Source organism: Lolium rigidum, chromosome 1 (genome assembly GCF_022539505.1).
Source record: "Lolium rigidum isolate FL_2022 chromosome 1, APGP_CSIRO_Lrig_0.1, whole genome shotgun sequence".
Taxonomy (NCBI): Eukaryota; Viridiplantae; Streptophyta; class Magnoliopsida; order Poales; family Poaceae; genus Lolium; species Lolium rigidum.
The window spans coordinates 146,339,644-146,360,216 of NC_061508.1; the positions used below are offsets into that span (position 1 = coordinate 146,339,644).

At 45.3% G+C, this 20,573-nt stretch overlaps 2 protein-coding genes across 9 annotated transcripts; both read left to right on the forward strand.

Annotated features, from left to right (window-relative positions):
• The first annotated feature begins 2,371 nt into the window (after window positions 1-2,371).
• On the forward strand, window positions 2,372-6,958 carry LOC124682649 (polypyrimidine tract-binding protein homolog 1-like). Of its 8 annotated transcripts, XR_006996380.1 has the most exons (11): window positions 2,372-2,706; window positions 3,815-4,024; window positions 4,127-4,189; window positions 4,265-4,338; window positions 4,501-4,596; window positions 4,718-4,775; window positions 4,849-4,953; window positions 5,055-5,136; window positions 5,251-5,293; window positions 5,395-5,464; window positions 6,055-6,168. XR_006996380.1 is itself a non-coding variant. In XM_047217298.1 (10 exons), exons 1-10 carry the CDS (start codon window positions 2,527-2,529, stop codon window positions 6,761-6,763), a joined length of 1,371 nt encoding a protein of 456 aa, XP_047073254.1. In that variant the 5' UTR covers window positions 2,372-2,526; the 3' UTR covers window positions 6,764-6,958. The 8 variants fall into 8 exon arrangements, 2 of the variants coding, with proteins under 2 accessions (XP_047073254.1, XP_047073267.1); XR_006996365.1 differs by having other exon boundaries at window positions 5,055-5,293; XR_006996378.1 differs by having other exon boundaries at window positions 5,251-5,464.
• Window positions 6,959-7,930: 972 nt separating this feature from the next.
• LOC124682686 (chlorophyll a-b binding protein 4, chloroplastic-like) lies at window positions 7,931-9,149 on the forward strand. The gene is made up of 3 exons (XM_047217328.1): window positions 7,931-8,165; window positions 8,248-8,663; window positions 8,759-9,149. The coding sequence occupies exons 1-3, from the start codon at window positions 7,975-7,977 to the stop codon at window positions 8,890-8,892; spliced, it is 741 nt and encodes a 246-aa protein (XP_047073284.1). The 5' UTR covers window positions 7,931-7,974; the 3' UTR covers window positions 8,893-9,149.
• Window positions 9,150-20,573: the final 11,424 nt, after the last annotated feature.

The following is a 20,573-nucleotide window of genomic DNA, read 5'->3' on the forward strand; positions in this document are numbered from 1 at the left end:
GTGGTTAATCTCTCTCTCCCATGTACTTCAATACAATGATCTCATGAGCTGCCTTACATGATTGAGATTCATATGAGCTTTGCATCACTATTCATCTATGTGCTACTCTAGTGATGTTATTAAAGTAGTCTATTCCTCCTCCATGATGTAATGGTGACAGTGTGTGCATCATGTAGTACTTGGCGTAGTTTATGATTGTAATCTCTTGTAGATTATGGAGTTAACTATTACTATGATGTTATTGATGTGATCTATTCCTCCTTTCATAGCTTGATGGTGACAGTGTGCATGCTATGTTAGTACTCGGTATAATTGCGTTGATCTATCATGCACTCTAAGGTTATTTAAATATGAACATCGAATGTTGTGGAGCTTGTTAACTCCGGCATTGAGGTGCTCTTGTAGCCCTACACAATTAATGGTGTTCATCATCCAACAAGAGAGTGTAGAGTGGTTTTATTATGTGATCAATGTTGAGAGTGTCTACTAGTGAAAGTATGATCCCTAGGCATTGTTTCCAAATACTGCAATCATCGCTTATTTACTGTTTCTATCGCATCTTTACTTCCTGCAATATTACCACCATCAATCGCACGCCAGCAAGCTATTTTCTGGCACCGTTACTACTGCTCATATTCATTCATACCACATGTATTTCACTATCTCTTCGCCGAACTAGTGCACCTATACATCTGACAAGTGTATTAGGTGTGTTGGGGACACAAGAGACTTCTTGTATTGTGATCGCAGGGTTGCTTGAGAGGGATATCTTTGACCTCTACCTCCCTGAGTTCGATAAACCTTGGGTGATTCACTTAAGGGAAACTTGCTGCTGTTCTACAAACCTCTGCTCTTGGAGGCCCAACACTGTCTACAGGAATAGAAGCGTGTGTAGACATCAGCCGCACCCCCTCAGTGGCCGGCGCCCAAGACCCCCCTCTCCCCAAACCCTAGCGCTCCTCCTCCACATACTACTCCCGCAACGCATAGGCGAAGCCCTGCTGGAGTTCTCCACCACCACCGCCACCACGCCGTCATGCTGCCGGGATTCCGAGGAGGATCTACTACTTCCGCTGCCCGCTGGAACGGGGAGAAGGACGTCTTCATCAACACCGAACGTGTGACCGAGTACGGAGGTGCTGCCCGACCGTGGCACCGTCAAGATCTTCTACGCGCTTTTGAAAGCGGCAAGTGATCATCTTCTGCAACAACGAGATCTAATCTCGTAGGCTTTGGAAATCTTCAAGGGTTAGTCTCGTGATCCCCTCGTTGCTACCATCTTCTAGATTGCATCTTGGCTTGATTTTCGTTCTTGCGGTAGGAAATTTTTTGTTTTCTGTGCTACGAATCTCATCATGTGGAAGATTTTGAAAGTCCACTTGAGTTAGATACTACATACCAAAGACAAATAAGTGCAATAGCATTGGAGAAGCCACAGTCAACCTGTTGAATCATAACAATGGAGGAGTGTGAGGGGGAGGGGGTTGGTATTGTGGATCCATAACATTGGAGTAGCCACAATCAAGTTGTTGGACCTGCTAAAGTAGGCTCATAGCTGATTTGGAAAGTGGGCTGGGCTTCACAATACATAGTATTTTGTTTTCTCATGGGCTATGTGGGTTATAACCCGAATTTACCCTCACGTGTTTCCGCTTCTAATACCACCGTGAAATAATGCAAACATAAATTTGACCAAATTATTTAGCTAAATTATACATCAACATCTCTTAATTTTGGATGCCAATATTGAGGGAGCTTTTGGGAAGCGTAATGGTTGGAAGTTGCTACAAGGCAACGTGAGATCGAGACCGTTGCCATCAGGGACGGAGCCATGAATAAAGTTTGGAGGGATCCAACTGATCAACCATGTTGCTAGGAGGAGGCTATATAGACAATATTTGAAAATTTAGGGATTAATTCACGTAAATATTAGAGGGGCTTTTAGGGAAAAATCACCATAGGGGGACATGGCCCTAGCTGGCACCCCCTTGCTCCGTCCCTGGTTGCCATTCATCCACCGTCCCTTCCAAAATAGCTGCAGACAACTTATTTGCTCCATGTTATAAAATCCAAGTGTTTACTATTTATAAATCCCGTATAATTTTTGAGCTGGTATTTTATGATAGTAATGCGCTAGTTTACACACAGATGTCATTATAGTACGATGACCGTAGCGGTGAGTTTGTTTTGTTAGATGGAAATTTCAAATTTGGATCACGAATTCAAACGGCAAGGAGACTATGCTTGGATGAAAGAGTTTTCACCATACTCTCAGTTGGATTCGAATAATTCGAATAATTCAAACCCCATTTTCGTCGGCATCATATCACAAGTTGGGAGGCACAAGTCGGATAATCCCGTTAAGGTGTCCAACACTATTCGCGTCTCATCTTGGGCTCGTCTCCCTCCCCAACCCATCCCAGCCTCCACTCGACTCCCTCCTCGCCCCGATTTACCAAACCCTAACCCTAGCAGCCCTCCCCCCATCCCACCGAGCGAGCCCGCCGGCGAGGCGACCGACCGAGGATGCCGTCGGGATCGACGCAGTTCCGGTACACGCAGACGCCGTCCAAGGTGCTGCACCTGCGGAACATGCCGTGGGAGAGCACCGAGGAGGAGCTCGTCGACCTCTGCAAGCCCTTCGGCAGGGTCGTCAACACCATGTGTAACGTCGGCGCCAACCGCAACCAGGCCTTCGTCGAGTTCGTAAGGCGCCCCCCATCCCTATCCCCCCCTGCCTCACCCTCTGCTATGTCCCGTCGCGATTTGGCCTCGTTACTCCGGTGGATGGTACTTTGATGAATTCGCATCGTTGGTCCAGTTTAGGGCTTATTTATGTGATTACAGCTAGTTCTGCTAGGTGTCAGTTTAGTAACATCAGTGGCCGATTCATGGCTTGGTGTTATTTGATTGAAAATTTTGGGTTTAATTGTTGGCTGCAAGCCATAATGTGCAGTATATCACAAATAGTGATGTGCCTCTGTTCAGTGAGATGCATACAACTTCATGTCACAGGCTGGAAGCACCTTCTTGTCGGTGATTGCAGTTTATGCTTGATTCGCTATGTTCTCTTCTTTGTGATAAATATCGCATAGTTTTTGTCTGTAACCTGCAGCTGTACCCAATCAATATGAACCATAGTTTCGTTGCCGGTGCATGCAGAATCTTGATGTGTAACTTGTTTCGTTTGCCATGTCAAGAAAATATGTTTTCTTCTGTGACGAGCATTCTTTGTTTGAGCAGGATTGCCGATTTCAAACGCATCTTGCTCACCATCGTGTAGTATAACTGATTGGGATCATGAATAAATCTATCTGGTTGAGTTTCTAAAGGGTCCCATGTAAGACATTTTAGTAATCTTTTAACTGCAGAAATGTGATACTTTCAGATTGATTTACCACAAGTTTATAGTGAAAAGTGGACTGTAGGCTAGAGTTTGAAGAGCTATTAGCCAGATAAGATAGGAAGTCCCGGGCGAGCCTAGAAAATACTTGTATAACGGAACATTTCTTTTGAGCAGGGTTGTTGATTTCTAAAACATCTGTGCCCATCATCACGCTTTAATGTCACGAATGAATCACCTGCTATGGTTGCTTTAAATCTTACAAGATTGGTGCAAGAAATAGCTGCTGCGCATGAGTCTATAGGGTGAACCCCTAAAATCAAAGTGTCAGGTGGCATGTCGTTTAGTTTGATATATGTGGCAGAAGTTTCTAGTGAAAATTGAGCTTGAAAAGCTATTAGCTGTATATATTTGGTACCTGTAGCCAAGTCCATGGAATCCTGACTTTTATCTTGAATGTGCCTTTTTCAGGCTGATCAAAACCAGGCAATTTCAATGGTTTCATATTATGCTTCATCTTCAGAACCTGCCCAAGTTCGTGGTAAAACTGTATATATCCAGTATTCAAATAGGCAAGAAATAACAAATAATAAAGGCACTGGGGATTCTTCTGGCAATGTCCTGCTTGTCACCTTTGAAGGTGTCCAGCCTAATGATGTTAGCATAGATGTTATTCATTTGGTAAGTATTATTTGCTTCATTTGACATGCATTCAGTTAGTTATTTGACTTACTGTTGTATACATGTCCAATTTCATAATGATATTCACATGATCTGCACCAGGTATTTTCTGCTTTTGGGTTTGTTCACAAGATAGCAACATTTGAGAAAGCTGCTGGTTTCCAGGTAAACTAGTGCTCGTGTCAAGTTGCATATATATTGCTAATTTGTAAAGTTGACTTAACTGTTTGAATTTTCCAGGCGCTTATCCAATATACTGATGCTCCAACTGCTCTAGAAGCAAAAAATTCGTTGGATGGAAGAAGCATCCCGAGGTAGTACATTTTTGTTACCGCGTGTTAGCAATTCTTTGGTATAAGAGTTATGTGATTTTTCTTTACAATATTTACTTCCTTTACATGCCAACAGGGCATTTTACCGCTGCTTGTTAGCGAATCTGTGGTATAAAAGCTAACAATGTTGATATGGTCTTTCAGATATCTACTGCCCGAACATGTCAGCATTTGTCATCTGCGCATAACATTTTCTGCACACAAAGATTTGAATATTAAATTCCAGTCACATCGCAGCAGGTACATGATACTTTAGAGCTTTAATTTGTTCTTTTGTTCTTTGGTCATTAAAACTCTGGTTTGCACATTGTTTCTAAGAGGAATCACACAAGTTCGTAACAGTGTCTATTTAATTGTGCAGGGATTACACAAATCCTTATCTTCCTGTTAATCCAACTGCAATTGAGGGGATTGCACAGGTATGCTTCCAGTCATACTATTATATCTGATGTTACGTCTTCTTCTGTTATTTACACCATGGAAAATTTGCAGCCCACATTAGGCTCTGATGGGAAGATTAAGGAGCCTGAGAGCAATGTACTTTTAGCATCAATTGAGAATATGCAGTATGCTGTGGGAGTGGATGTTCTGCACACTGTAAGTGTTTTCGTGTCATATTTTTGTCCAGATTATTTTTTATTTAAAATAAGAAAATATTTCTGAGAAAATTATTGTATAATCACTTGAGGTAATTTCAGGTGTTTTCTTCTTTTGGTACTGTCCAAAAGATTGCAATGTTCGAGAAGAATGGTGGAATGCAGGCTCTGATTCAGTATCCAGGTATGTGCCAACAACGGCAAACCTCACCATGTTACTATTCAGTAGGATATACCGTGATATCGTCACACCTTGATCTGTTGGATGTAGCCTGACCTTGATGCACCTTCGCTGTAGTTTGTTTATTCAGATGTTAGTTCCCGATGAGCCAACTTCATAGGTGATACCGAACTCTTGTGGACATCTAATGGATGCTGTCTTGAATATTGAGTTACATATTTGTATATGCATCAAAGTTTCTGAATTTGGAAAATTTAGCAGAGAGGTGTTGGAGTTCGTGAAGACTTAAAATGGACATCTACAACTATCCACAGCTATAAAGTTGCCTTTTGTAATTTCTTGATCTTTTCTTACCATTTCCTGTTAAGAATATTCTCTTTCTTAGTACAGCGTTTCTTCTGCCTTAGACACCACCTGACGTAATTGTTCCCTCGTAGGATTAGAGTAGCAGTCATCGTGAGGACGTATCCAGTGCTTTCTACCCTTGCAGTGCTCCATGTTCCTCCTAAAACCGGTGCAAATGGTCAGAAAATATTCGTAGAAACCAAAAATCAGATCTAGTACAGTGATCAATTTATGTAGCCTATCTAGACGCTTCTTGGAGTGTGGGGCAAAATCTAGTACAAGATGGCATTCCATAGTATAGTGCTTTTGATTTTGTAAAAATGTTCCACTCTCGAGATCCAGAGTATTTCAACTTTCTTTTGTCATCTCTGTAGATAGAAGTGAATTATTTTATTTGAGTAAATATGATAAACAGTTGTTATTCAGGCTGACTAATGTCTCCTTGATTTTTGCCCCCAAAATTCATTTGCTTACCAGAATCTTTTTTTTAATGTTTTCTCAAAACATCTGTTCATTCATTCACTACAACTTATAGTTTTTGAAATAATGTAGAATTAACTGAAGCCATATTTGCAGATATAACAACAGCAGGAGTTGCTAAACAAGCCTTGGAGGGGCATTGCATATATGATGGTGGTTACTGTAAGCTTCATCTGTCATACTCTCGTCATACTGATCTCAATGTAAAGGTATAAATAATAGTTTTCAGGTCGTGTAAATTAAGAAAGAACAAATGAAACATCCATTTTAGAAAAGAAATAATATTTCTATATTTAGGCAGCATAATGTATCATACGTTGAATTTTACGGTAGTACAATTTCTCAACATCTTTTTTCCCTACTGCTTGCTTCCGCAATGTTTTTTGTGATATGAGATCTGTATGTTGGCATTCAGGCAAATGATGAGAGAAGCCGAGACTACACTGTCTCAAATCCGAGTGCCCAGGTGCAAGCCCCAGGACTAAGCACCCCAGGAACAGCATGGCAAAGCACCATGCCAGCTGCTTCCTCCTTTTATGGAAGCTCAGCAGGAGCGACCCCTGTTGGACAAGTGCGAGCTTGGAATCCTAACATGCAGCAAGGGGCATTTGCATCTGCATCAACCTCGTACCCAACACAATCTTTGATGGCACACTCAGCTCCACACTATCCTGTAATCGGATCCAGTTCTGGTGCTCCGCCAATGTTGTACCAAGCATCACAGCAGATGGCCCAGTATGGCGCACCCCGTGCTGCTCCGCCTCATGCACCCTTGGCTGGCCAGCCGTTGTACTTCCCGAAATAAGCTATTCATCTGATAGCATAGAGCAATTGCGTAGCTGTAGTCTCTTGTCTGCAAGTTTTGGAACTGCATTGTAACACTGATAATGTAGTTTCTTGTTACGTGCGAGGTCCCTGTGGTGTACCTGTCCGGCTAGCTGTTGTCACCTGTAAACTGCCCAGCAAAATGAAAAATTACCCATCTTCTGTTCCTTGGTCATATTGTTCACTGCAAAACTTGTGTTGTGCCTGATAATTTCTTAGTACAAGATGCAGGCTCCAACAAAGTCTGTTGTTTGAAATATTAATGCGTGGACGCGTGGTGTAGTACTGCTGCTAGTTGGTTTCATCTACTCCTTTGAGTTTCACGAACGATTGAGCGGTAGTTGTAGCATGTGTGATTGTACTGTCGTAAAAGTTTAATTTACATATGTTTGTTTTGAAATCTTAGTCGATTGAAAGCTAACTTCGTATTTAGTCAGATGATGTCATCAAAGTTTCAGATGATGTCATCAAAGTTTAGTTGCAACTCATTACTAAGCATAAATCAAGATACAAATTAAATGGTGTAACATTTGACTGAGCATGAAATTAGTTCTCAGCTAGCAAATCCCTAAGTCCTGAACCAATTACATTTATGTTTGTATGCAATTTCCACGAGCTTTCTGTTCCGAAAAAGCTTTGCTTACGTCCATATTCAGTGGGACGTTTCTATACGAGTGCTTAGAACGAGATTGTTGGGATGCCATTAATCTCTTTACAGGAGCTGTTCACTGACCAGACTATGCAAGCCCCCTGGTGTATCTGCGTGTGGTTCTATATCAAGTGTGGCTGTACTTGCTGCAGATCCACAAACAATGATATTTTCGTCCACCTTGCACCATAGCAAAACATGAAATGGAGGTATCGAGCAATGTACACCAACCATCACATATGCACATAGTAGGTCCTCCAAAATCCGACGTGGCAGCAGCAGGCAGCCACAGCTCACACCGCATCCAATAGCAATCCCCGCTTTGATTCCCCTACATCCTGGCCTCCGGATAACGCAGGATAAGAGCCAGCGCCCCCAATTGGCCACCCATCTTAGGACGCATCCCGGCCCTCCGATCTAGGCGCAACGCCGATCCTGGCCGTACACGCAGCCAGAGCCTTGTGGCCACTCCCTGGCAGTTTAATACAGTCCACGCTGCACCTGCCAGCAGAACGATCTGTCCGCCCTCAGCTCAGGGAAACATGGCGTCGATCACCGCCCGCGCCCCCGTCGTGGCCTTGCGCCCGTCGACCTCGGTTAACTCTGCCTTGTTCGGACACTCCAGCCGCGTTGGCCAGGCCTCGTCGTCTTTGTCGACGAAGCGTAGCCTCCGGGTGGAGGCCAAGGGCGAGTGGCTCCCCGGTGCAACCTCCCCGGCATACCTCGACGGCAAGTAAGTCCTGAATGTACATTTCACTCAACTCCTAATACTACTGTTGAAGAAAGAAATATGACCGACGTACGTACATACGCAGGCTGCCCGGCGACAACGGGTTCGACCCGCTGGGCCTGGCGGAGGACCCGGAGAACCTGCGGTGGTTCGTGCAGGCGGAGCTGGTGAACGGGCGGTGGGCGATGCTGGGCGTGGCCGGGATGCTGGTGCCGGAGCTGCTGACCAAGATCGGGCTCATCAACGCGCCCGAGTGGTACGACGCCGGCAAGGGGGAGTACTTCGCCTCCTCCTCCACGCTCTTCGTCATCGAGTTCATCCTCTTCCACTACGTCGAGATCCGCCGGTGGCAGGACATCAAGAACCCGGGGTGCGTCAACCAGGACCCCATCTTCAAGAGCTACAGCCTGCCGCCCCACGAGTGCGGATACCCAGGCAGCGTCTTCAACCCGCTCAACTTCGCGCCCACGCTCGAGGCCAAGGAGAAGGAGCTCGCCAACGGTACGTAAACCCTACGCGATTCCTACACTGCCAGATCAGCTGGAATTTCAGCGCTCCAAATCGATCGGAAGCTAAGAATCGTATATATTTTGCAGGGCGGCTGGCCATGCTCGCGTTCCTGGGCTTCTCGGTGCAGCACAGCGTCACCGGCAAGGGGCCGCTCGAGAACCTGTTCCAGCACTTGTCTGACCCGTGGCACAACACCATCATCCAGACCTTCTCCGGCTAATTAAGTCGTATGATCTGGACAGCTTCAGCAGGTTGATGTAAAATTGATGCCACATGGTATGCAACAATGGTCGATCGATACATTTTGTGTTGTAAACTAGTAGCGCTATGCACGCACGCGGCTAGCTGCATGGCATGGAGTGGGTGATTGGTGTGTACATTACAGGGGAAAGTAAGGGGTACGTGCAGTGTTGTAGTATCTTATGACCAGGATGATCTACATGGTGTTGGTATTACCAGTGTGTGTCTATTACCTGATGATTTTTGGTGTCTGTTTGCTATATATGTCAATGGCTGATCAGTATATCGGAAATTAAGAGGCAAGATATAGGTCTCTAATTTGCAGGAATCCGAAACTCATGATTAAATGTGTCATGCCATCTTGAATACTACACGATTGAAGAATTTTTTTTAAACATGAGGAACGTATGATCCATTCTAAGATGTCGGAGTGCACATATATTTCCCATGGAATCTAGTGCAAATGGATAATGGGAGTAAATTTCTATCACACAACACACACATGAACAAATTGTGATGAGTAGAATTCCCTAAAAAAACAGTTGAAATAAAGAGGCAATAGAATATTGAATTGGGTGTCGTGAGGTGACAGACTTTTTTAACAAAGGAAGAACCCCGGAAGGATCCAATACCAATACCACATTAATCGCGGGCTTGCATTTTACATGGAGGGCCTCATAAGAAAATAAAATTACAACCAAGCCTTGTACTTTTATCAAAGGACCGTAAAAAGTTAGAAAAAACAATCATGTCCCTCCCCACCAAAGTAGATGAAGCACTCGACATCACGACCACCTGCCTCGCCATTGGGGACATAATTTCACTTAGCCATGGGTCGGTGATGCGCGTAGTAAAAGAGTCGCTCAAGGGCCTCCTCTTTGGCTTGCAAGTCTGAAGATTGAAGATGCCTCGCAACACCACACCATGGAGCGGTCTTGTCGTCCAAGGATAACCGAGGCGAACCTTAGGCACAGTTGATGAACTCCGCAAACACTAGTAGCTCCACATCATGTCGAACGGTGCATAACTCCTCTCCACCACTCCCCCTCTCCATCTCCTCGATGGCTAAAGAAAAGAGGATGAATCGAATATGTATCCACCTCTCCTGCACAACGCTAAGCCTAGATCAAGATATAGAGGGATGACCACGATCATATTTGAGCGAGATCCTTCACCAACCCCAATCTCCACCGGATCCCACCTCAAGAGCACAATGAGGAGGGCGAGATCCATCACCTCCTAGATGCAGCTCGAGAGCTCCAGGAGCACCCGAGACACATGCAAATAGCCGAAACCAAACCTAATACTGATGTGGGCTAAGCTACGTGGGGGTGGCCCGATCTTACTGATTGACCTAGAAAATGGAGGATTCATTGGTGAGGTGGATGAACACGGCAAGGAAGTCAGGGACACACACACACACACGCAAGCACGCATGCACGCACACACGCACACACGCACACACAAAATTCCGATTGTCCTCACAATTCTTGGTAAAAAAAATTCGATTGTCCTTGTTGGCTGGAAATACCAACTCGATAGAGTTTGCGGGAAGAGATCTTTCGGTACAGTTCCCGCCAAAGAGATCGCCAATCCAAAGATAGAATCCTAGAATGGTAAAGACACCCAAAGTTGATAGAATTGCAAGCCAAAGACCCAAAGGTAGAAATGCAAAAAAAGATCAACAAAGAAGTACAATTCACCAAAGAGGAAAGATCCTCGATAGGGAGGAGCCTGGATACAGAACTCACAAATAATAGCTATGGGAGGTTTCACCACAAAGGACGTAGAGGAATAAGCCAAATCTAGTTCATAATCAAATCTAGAGTTTGAAAACGGAGGTGGGGGAATATGTATACCTAATCACGAGCTAGGGGCATAATAGTAATAACGAGAAATATCCTAGAGGGTACATGTGATGTGGCCCGCGCTGACTTTGAGCTTCTAGGTCACTTAGGAAGGAGGCTCTGGTCTAGGCTTCCTGGGTTAGAGACTACGAATCAAGTTTCCAGTCTTTGGCCGAAAGTCTCCGAACTGACCACAAAACGTAAGAATCAAATTACAACCAATCCATCTACTTTTACAAAACTAACCCTAAAGAAAAGTTGGAAAACACTATCAGGTCCCTTTGCACCAAAGTAGATGAAGCACTCGACATCACGGCCACCAGCGGCGCCGTCGGGACGAAATTTCACTTAGCAACAGGTCAACGATGAGAGTCGTAACAAAGTCGCTGAAGGGCCTCCTCTTTGGCTTGGCAGTGTGAAGATTGAAGACGTTGTAGTGCTTGCAACACCACAACACAGAGTGTTCTCATCGTCCATGGATAACCGAGGCGAACCTTAGCCATAGTTGACGAACTCCGCAAACAGTAGTAGCTCCACACCAAGTCGAATGGCGCAGAACTCATCTCAACCAGTCCCCCTCTTCATCTCCTCGGTTGCTAAAGAAAAGAGGACGAATCGCAGTATCTATCCACCTCGCCTACACAAGACCAGACCTAGATCGATATCTAGAGAGATGACCATGAGCTTATTTGAGCGAGATCATTCACCATCCCCGGTCTCTACCATATCCCACCTCAGGAGCACGGTGAGCAGGGACCTCCCGGCTACAGATCGAGAGATGTAGGAGCATCCGAGACAACGGAAAATATCCAGAACTAAACCTTACAAGAACCATATATCCAGCCTATTCCTATTATTTACAGGGGATCCTGCGCTACACTCCTATCACCACGCTGATCGACATCGCCTCAGGAGAGGGGTTTAGAGCGAGCTTGGCATGCCGACACGACTCTCAACAGGAGCAGAGCTGGAGAGGGAGAGAGGTTTTTGGAGAGAACCGGGGGTGACAACCTATAAACCACACTAGTTCATTTAACAAACTCGTTCCCTAGATTGTCATACAATTATAGTGGGAGTAGCTAGAAACATGCAACTAAATGCAGTTTAACATAGGCATTTAGGTGACATGTCATATCATTAAGTGAGGAGAGAGATGCTTGTGGTAACTTGCTATGTAACATCACACTTTCAAAGACAAGTTGAGTCTACAACCTAATAAATATAAATTTGTATGGTACGACACATTTTCCACTATGGAAGTATTACATTTGTATGTTACTCCCCTATGTTACTCTCCACTATGGTACCACACATTTTCTACTATATTTTTTTGAAACAAACGTTTTCAAAATGTATAAAACCAAAAAAAAAAAACCAGCCAAAAACCAGAAAGAAGCCCTAGAAACCGTCAAACTGAGCAAAAAAAAAAAATGTAACCACCATTTACGGGCCAGCCCATACCACCCTGCGTGAGGGTGTGCGGCGCGCGGTGTGCGCCGAACTGGGCGGTGTATAGGCATTGCCCCCTCCAGTGCGGTAAACACCACGATGTGCATGTCTCTTTGGGCTTTAGGTGTTGGGCCTCCCATGTTATGAAAACAGATCATGTAGACTATTTTTTCATTTCTATTCTTCTGTGGCTAGATGCAGACATGCAGTACAGCAGGGGATATGGAGGCTTCAGACTTGTGTTGTTTAATTTGCAAGCTGTGCCTTGTTATTTTCCTATAGTTTTTTTCTTTCTTTTGTTCTTCTATTTTTTTCAATAATCGTTTACTTGGTGCACTTTATAATGTGCAACAATCTCGATAAGTAAAATGAAACCAGCATTATATATGTATTTTTTTTTGTCTTGTTACTTTGTATGTTTTTAAAGAACGTTTAAATAAAATCTTGTTTTATAGGAGTTGCATTTTTCTCTAGAAGAACGATGATCCCCTATGCATGGGATGGATCGGTAAGTTGTCTGATGTAATACATAGACTCGCTGGTTAGCACACCCATTTATGAAGAAGCCATCGGGTCGTACTAGTAGAAGAACTGATTGATCAATGAAAGCATAGACAAGTACATGACACATCTCTACCACTCTGGGGAGAGGCAAACCACCTTTGCAGCCCTTCTTTTTTTGGCCGAGCGTACGCATGTGTTTGGTAGAGAGCTCCAGAGAGTATTTAAGGCCACTTCTTTTCGGCTTCTACGATGGCTTATGGGGGAAGCTTCTTCCTACCTACTTCTCCCAGAAGCTCTGATGCCAAATTTGTTCTGGCTTATACTCGAGTTTAGATCAAACTAGATTATAAGCCAAAACAAATTTTGGATTCGAGCTTCTAGGAGAAGGTGGTGGGGAGAAGCTTCTTCCAGAAACCAACGGAGAAGCCGAAAAGAAGTGGCCCTTACTTGGGTCAGGTAGCCATGCCTTCCCTTGGAGCAGATCGGTTGCTGCTGCGTCCCGAGCGGAGATCAAGGGAGAGAGAGCAGATCGATATCGATATGATCTGCACCGGTCTAGTCACACAGTGCTGCGCCACTACAGGAACACACAGCAGCCTTGTGTACTCTATCTAGTCGTATCTATGTATCTATGCTATGCTATGATGATCATGTGTGTGGTATATCATATGCAAAGAGACCGATCAGCGTCACATCACTGACGGAGCATGCACACGCACAGCTACCCTAGAGCCCTAGGCTGGCTTTGCGTCGTTGGAACAATTTCGCTCGTGTGATTGCGTGTCGCTTTTCCTCATTCAGGGCCGGTGCAATCACCTTTGCTGCAGCAGCTATCTGTACTTGCATGTGGGAGGAGGAAGAGGATCGATGAGATAGCCTAGCTAGGAACCCGCTGCAGTGCCTCGGATGCTTGGCTTTGTTGGGTGCACGGTTGTGCCTCCCGGGTAATAGGGTGGTTCGGCCATTGTACTAACGTTTTCAAGTGTATATAAATGGGCTTGCAGGCAGGTCTGTGCACATACTCAGCAGTCTGGCCTGGCTAGCTAGTGCCTGTATAATCTATTAAGATAAATATGGAGTGTCACATAGGAGCAGTCAGTTCTTTATTAGAGAATCGCTATCCGTTCCAAAATACAAGACTAATATATTCAGTAAAAAACAACGTCGTTCTTTATATCTGACCAAGGTTATAAAAATATAAACATCTACTCCATAATACAAAAGTCATATCAAGAGATTGACAACCGAATTCAATGTACTACTCCCCCAATTCAATTTAATTTTCAGGAGTATAAATGTATCTATAACTAAAATATATGTAGTTACATATATAACAATTAATATAAAGTAGCTCCGTCCCAGTGTATAGGTCCTACACATATCTCTAGATCACCAATTTAACCAACGTAATATAAAGTATATATGCAAAACAAATAGTATTAGAAACTTTATACTTTTAATAATAAAAAATTATGCTGTACAATTTTATAATATATTTATGCGATTAGCGACCTAGGAATACACTCAGGACCTATACACCGAGAGGGAGGAAGTAGTTTTAGTTTCATAGTGGAGTGTGGACTTTTGTAGAATGAGCTACACATAGATCGTTTTTTTCAAAATTTATAAAATAGCACTCTAAAGTTTCAAAAAAATCTGAAAACAAATCTAGACGTAGACAATGTTGAGTTCTATCACGCGTAAAATTTAAACCCAGGACACTATCTATTCGAGGCAACATAAAAATAACAAAAATTGACCGATTTTAAGATTGGGAGAGCTATTACTGTTCACTAGTATAGACATAAGAGTTTGTCACTTTTGCACATCTACGAATATAAGGTATTTCAAGTTGCAGTTTTGGTCGTTGGTAGACCACAAGATTGTCTACGTCTAGATGTTTTTAAAACTTCACAATATTGTTTTTTAATTTTTCAAAAAACGAGGTACACACGGTAGCTCGAGCTACGTTTGTTGTTTCCGTTTCATAGTGTAGTTATTAAATATTGTAGATGTATTTTTCTTCTTATTTTTGGTTAAACCCTGTTTGTGGTTTCCGTTCCATTTGATGGCGCCGCGGCATATGCTAGGCGATCGGTGTACCTTATTCACTATGATCCCTAGCCGCCACGTGTCTCCTTATACCGACTGTATAGCTGTTTTTCTATTTGTGTTTATTTAGTTCATAGGAACATGAAAAACAAAGGTTGAGCCCATGTTCTCGCCAGATTCACTCTGGCGGACCTGACAAGGGGCGCTGGCCGATCAGTGGCGCATGATCCTCGGAGGAGCGGCTCCTGTCAGGTGGGGGAAATGTCTCCTCCGCCCGAGATAATTGTCCAAGAGGTTTCTCCATGTGGCGGCGCCTGGGGACGGCGGATCACGACATCCCTAGCCATGCTTCCTCACAGGAGGCGCGTGGAAGCAAGAGCTCTCTCCGATGTCAATGACGCTGGTTGCGGGATAACCGCAACCCTTTGGGTCCGCGGATTGGATGATGGTGGCATCATTGACCTTGCGTTTGGTGGCAATCTAGCCGGTGGTGGGTTCGAGATGTCATGACCGTCAGTGAAAGCCACGCCGACTTCATTCATGGCAAATGATGGGGCCATTTTTTTTGCGTCGTTGACTTGTCGAAATCATCATTGTTGCAGCTCTCGTCTGCTCGCTTGGGCTGCTCCTGGGAAAATCTTTGATCTGGTATTCCATGTGGACGATGGTGGTGCACAACATCGTTTTCCTCCCGAGATACCTTTTTAGAGAAGGTGTTAGCTGGAAGGGTCCTAAGGTGGAGTGGCGTGGTTTCTTTAGCATCAAAAGAAGCGAGTCTAAACGGCGTGGGGAAGCAGGGCCTTGATGGTTGACGCATGATGATGGATACGCGAATGGTGGTGGTATTGTGGCGGCGTCGATGGCAGGTCTGGTGAAGGTTATGCATATCTCTACCCTGAGGATGGGTCGACGGTACGAGTCTCGACGGTATGGCGTAGCAGGGCCTCGACGGTGGACGCATGATGATGGACATGCGCAGGGTGGCAGCGTTCGGTGAAGGTTGTGCAGATCTCTACCGTGATCGAGGATGGGTCGACGGTGCGATGGTGGCGGTGACTTCTGGAACACGTGCATGTGGTGCGTGCTAAGAATCTGCTAGACCGGACGTGTGCTTCATGTTCACCAAATGTTAACTAGGTGATGCCCCGGGTCTAGCTGGTCGGGTCTTGTTGTGAGTCTTAGGGCATAATAGTTCGTTTGCGTGATCTCACTCATTGTCGGCTCTGTAGGCAGAATAAACTTACTGTATAATAAACATCATATGTATTATTTCGATGTAGAGGCCAAGGACTCATCCTCCTTTCCGCAACAAAATAAACTTTGGCTCAAACTAAATCCTCTCTACGCTACGGTATGATAATTTTGCGATGATGTTCGATTGACACAGTTTGCCACCATGACTCCTGCAGCAGCAGAAGCTAGCCCTTCCGGAAATCTCGCACGCACAGCATGAGCTTAGGTTTGCTCCTCTTATGGAAACACCGGAACCATGTAGGGGAGCTCTCTTTTGGCACAGTAGTACCACCATCACCCATCCCACCACCGTCGCCAGCCTGCTACTGCTAGCCGCACGGGCACGCCGCTGTTGGCTTCCGCCCCCGCTTGGCCGCTAGCTCCCACACGTTTGCGCCCGCGCGCACCCGTCGGTACGTAGCCCACGGCGCCCGTACGTCTAGTCTGTCTGCGCGCGCACGAACGAGCGCGCCACTGTGGCCGGATCAGCATCGCCGGGCGGCAGGCCGGCCGGCCGGCCGGCCGTCCCTCCGCCGCAGATTCGATTCCGCGCGAGCGCGGCGCCAGAGGTTTTCGCTAGCGAACCGATGCAGCGAATCGAGCCAACGTTGTTGGTTTGGGTTTTCCGGCCGGCCGGGCAGTAATATGTTGACTAGATCAACACACTTGCTTGATGTACGAACAGCAGGTGCGTGCGCTAGAGATGTGGTACGGAGTACAGCGGTACAGGATGCATGCTGCCCGCCCGTGCGACCTTGCGTACGTGCGTTCCTCGGCCGTGCAAATATCGATCCAGGAACGTCTATGCAGGTGTAAAACAGAGCATGCACGATTGGAGACCTTAATTACTGGTACATGACAGGGTTTTACACACGGATAAATCTGTCACATGGGCGGTAAACCTAACCGTTACTATGTAAAGGTGAGCGATGCTTCTTTACGGCGCACGATTTAATTAACCTTCTGTGAAGGGGTCAAGTTTCGCAAGCGTTAAGTCAGGCATGTGTGTTAGACGACAATCCGAGACGGTTGTAGATGTTTTTTTTTTTTTTTTTTTTGCGGGGGACGGTTGCAGATGTTTAGTCATGTGATTTTAGGAAACATTGCAAATGACTTAATTCTGCACCTATTAGTAGTACATGCATCCACAGCTGTACTGGTAACCCATGCAACATTGACCCATGGTACCTCACAGCAACCACATTGCAGGACTTCACACCCTAAGCACAGAACTTGAAAAATGCATAATATCAAGTGAGAATAAAAACAAAGAAAATATTGAAGTGCATAATTCTAGTTCAATTTTTGGACTTCCTCTAATTATTTTGGGAAGAGATCATACGAAGTGTCAAGTGGAGTAGAAGTCAAGAGGAGTACCTTCTAAGCAAATGCTAGAAGATGCACTACCTTGCAAACCTTTCCTCTTGGTTATGTCTTTGTCTATTTGTTCTTATAAGATGCTAAGATCATGACATAAGATCGGTAACCAACTGTTCCAAAATAATACCCCTGTTACAAAATGCAACTATAGTTAAGTATGTAAAACATGTAGCAGAAATAGTAACGGAAGTAGAGTTGTGCATCCATTCAAGCTAGAGATAGAATGCTAGCTAGAGATAATAAAGTGTAAACACTTCTGTTGACAGATTTACACATGTAACCTAGCTAGAGATAAAACATAAATATCGTAATCAGATCCAACTAACGGATATGCACATAATATCCGGACTGAATAAATATATATTGAATTATGTCAGTACAACATAATAGTGTAGCTCTAAGTAACACATTATTACATCTGCACTAAACAAACACTGGATCTAACTCACTATATAATGAAATCTTCCCACAAAACACGCCAGCGCTTAAAGTAGTTCCGTGTTGTATATAGAAGGTAAACATGCAAAAGCTAACAATGTAACCCTTCGGGAGAGCGAGAGCAGCCACACTCCACCGTGGCCATGGTGGAGTTCAAGGACGAATCGGCATGAAACCACAACCAACTTGCCGCTTAGGAGGTCATCAACATTCCATCAAGGAAGATCTCTGGCCAGAAGGTAGCTTTTGCCTCACCAGCCAGATGAGGTTTGATGGACCAGTCATAGTCCTAAAGAGGGAGAGCGGCTGCAGAGTGGAGCGAGACCGAATAACGTTGTTGGTCCTTATTTATAAAAAAAGTTTAAGGGTTGCTTGAGTTGTGCCCCAATGGGTTTATATTTCGTACACGGCTCGTACTTACATAAGCGCTTGCATTGCTGACCATTTACAAACGGTTTTCGGTATTATAATCGTGTGCGAAACATTTTCATCACAATTTTTTATCTGCACTTTTATCCCAATACCTTATTTGTAATTCTAGAACATGGTAACGTTCAATCAAAACTGTGTGTGATCACTGGTTTTGATTGAACATTACCGTGTGCGATGATCTTCGATGTTCCCATTGGCCGGACCATAATATAGATATCCATACATTTCAAAAATAAAACAATAGTCATAACTTCATTCAAATCTTCTTTCACTCAAATATGAAAACAATAGCCATAACTTCATTTAAATATTCTTTCACTCAAATATAACTTCATTTAAAATATATAACTTCTTTACATATAGGATGGGCCATTACATCAATAGACTTATTCTAATCTAACTATACATTAAGATGATTCACATGGCTGTTGTAGCTATCTAGCTGCCAGCACCTCCTAGCTATCTCAAAGCTGAGGCGACCATCGACATCGGCATATTTGATCTGCTCGAAGCCTAGCTGAAAGTCTGTCCATCCATCGTGTCTGATGGATGCTATCTCGGGATCCTGCTTCGACATGTTTGTCACAATGTAAGGATTGGACAAATCATACAGAGAACGAATAAGGTTCACATTCGGGTTTGCGATCTCCTGATCGCCTGGGAATGTCGACGATGTAGTACTTGAGCTAAGTGACACCGTTGGCCATAGTAGCACCACAGAAGAGGATGGAATCGTACCTTTGGCCTCAGCTAGCTCGAGCAAGCACACGACCCCAAGCCTAGCCCCAAGAACAAGCAGCTCCGGCGCAACCACCACGCTCCGGGAGCGGCACCGCTGCTGCGCCGCCATCTAGGAGCACCACCGCTGCGACTGAGCCAAAGTTGAGCAGTGTAACGGGGCCTCCAAATTTACCTTACCAGACGTGAGGAGAAGTCACCCGCCACCGCCTTGCGTGCGTGCTTTACCTTGGAGCGGCCACCGATGGCGTCAACGACCAGGAGGGGCTCGTAGAAGGAGGGTGAAAGGCGATGCTTCGGGTTTTCCTTCAGAGTTGCCCGAGGCGGACAACTAGAGGGGGCCTCACTAAGTGACCTGGGTCGTCATTACGCATGGGCATTCCTCGGGCCAGGCCTGGGCCTAAGAAAGACCGACCCTAAATTCCCAGGCCCGAGCCTAGCAGGGCCTGATCTCCAGGCTTACAAATCAGGCCGAGACCCAACTAAAACAGAGGAAAGCCCGGCCCAAACTAGACCTAAATCGTGTTTTCTACAACCCCGATCCCGGCCCAGCCCGACGTTCGGGCTCCAAATTCAGGCCCGAACCCGGACCAACATGCAAGCCAGCTGTGGTCGTCAGGTTTACATCTACTAAAAAGATGTGATGATGATTCATGAGATGTACCAACTACCAAATGATAGAGAAGAGACAGCTTGGCCGTGAACGGCCGAGTATATTCCTGGTGACCGAGACATGACCGGCCACGTATACATGTATAGGATATAGCTGTAAATGTATAGCTGCTCATGTGTTGTCTGTACGTAGGTGCATGCATGGACGTACACGGTAAACAACCTAGGGCCGTAGGGCGGCAGGGGTGCGTTGTATAAATAATGAATCGGCCAGGTTCGGACAAGAGCATGCATGCGTGCGTGCTTGCAGGCCGGGCGGGCGGGGTGCGGGGCACAGTTGAAAAGAAAGGTGCCTGTAGGCGTTGCAGGGCTCATTCAGACACACAGCGCCACCGGAGCCGGAGGGGCTAGCAGGTACTCTAGCATGCATGTTTTGTCAAGGGGAAGGGGATCAGCTAGCGAGGGAGAAGAGGCAGCCAGTCAAGCAACCCCTGCACAGCCGGTGCCGGGGCCTCTTCTGTTCGCGTACGTGCATTCGTGCGAGAGAGGGCTCTTGTTCGTCTAAAATTTTATTGCTTTGTACTGGACTCGGACGTACCGTTTCCCCCCGTCTAAACGCACGCACGCCAGAAAGATCACAGAGAAAGAGAGAAAAGTGATGTGTGTGTGTCCTTGCAAACCCACCATCCACACCACACACGTAGTGACATGACATCTACACGTGCGGTGGGGGCTCTTGACGCTTTGTTAAACTCGGTGAAAGCCATGAGAGATGGCAGGCGCGTCTCGACAGCTGGGGCAGTGACAAGCCTAGCGAGCGTACGTGCGGTTTGATCTTCTGCACCTCTGTCTGATTTCACCGCACCGTGCTAAACGTTTGGTGCTGTAGTTAGAGGCTGGCTGTGTTTTTTTTAATCTATATATAAGGGTGACTGTGTTGACATGGTTGTGGTTACAAAAATAACCATGTGCCCAC

Excerpts from the sequence above, each read along its gene's own strand:
- LOC124682649 (XM_047217298.1), top strand. The coding sequence starts at position 2,527 with ATGCCGTCGGGATCGACGCAGTTCCGGTACACGCAGACGCCGTCCAAG. Across the intron at positions 4,954-5,054 it reads GAGTGGATGTTCTGCACACT|GTGTTTTCTTCTTTTGGTAC; the intron begins GTAAGTGTTTTC and ends AGGTAATTTCAG. Across the intron at positions 5,137-6,054 it reads GGCTCTGATTCAGTATCCAG|ATATAACAACAGCAGGAGTT; the intron begins GTATGTGCCAAC and ends CCATATTTGCAG.
- LOC124682686 (XM_047217328.1), top strand. The coding sequence starts at position 7,975 with ATGGCGTCGATCACCGCCCGCGCCCCCGTCGTGGCCTTGCGCCCGTCG. Across the intron at positions 8,166-8,247 it reads CCGGCATACCTCGACGGCAA|GCTGCCCGGCGACAACGGGT; the intron begins GTAAGTCCTGAA and ends GTACATACGCAG. Across the intron at positions 8,664-8,758 it reads GGAGAAGGAGCTCGCCAACG|GGCGGCTGGCCATGCTCGCG; the intron begins GTACGTAAACCC and ends TATATTTTGCAG.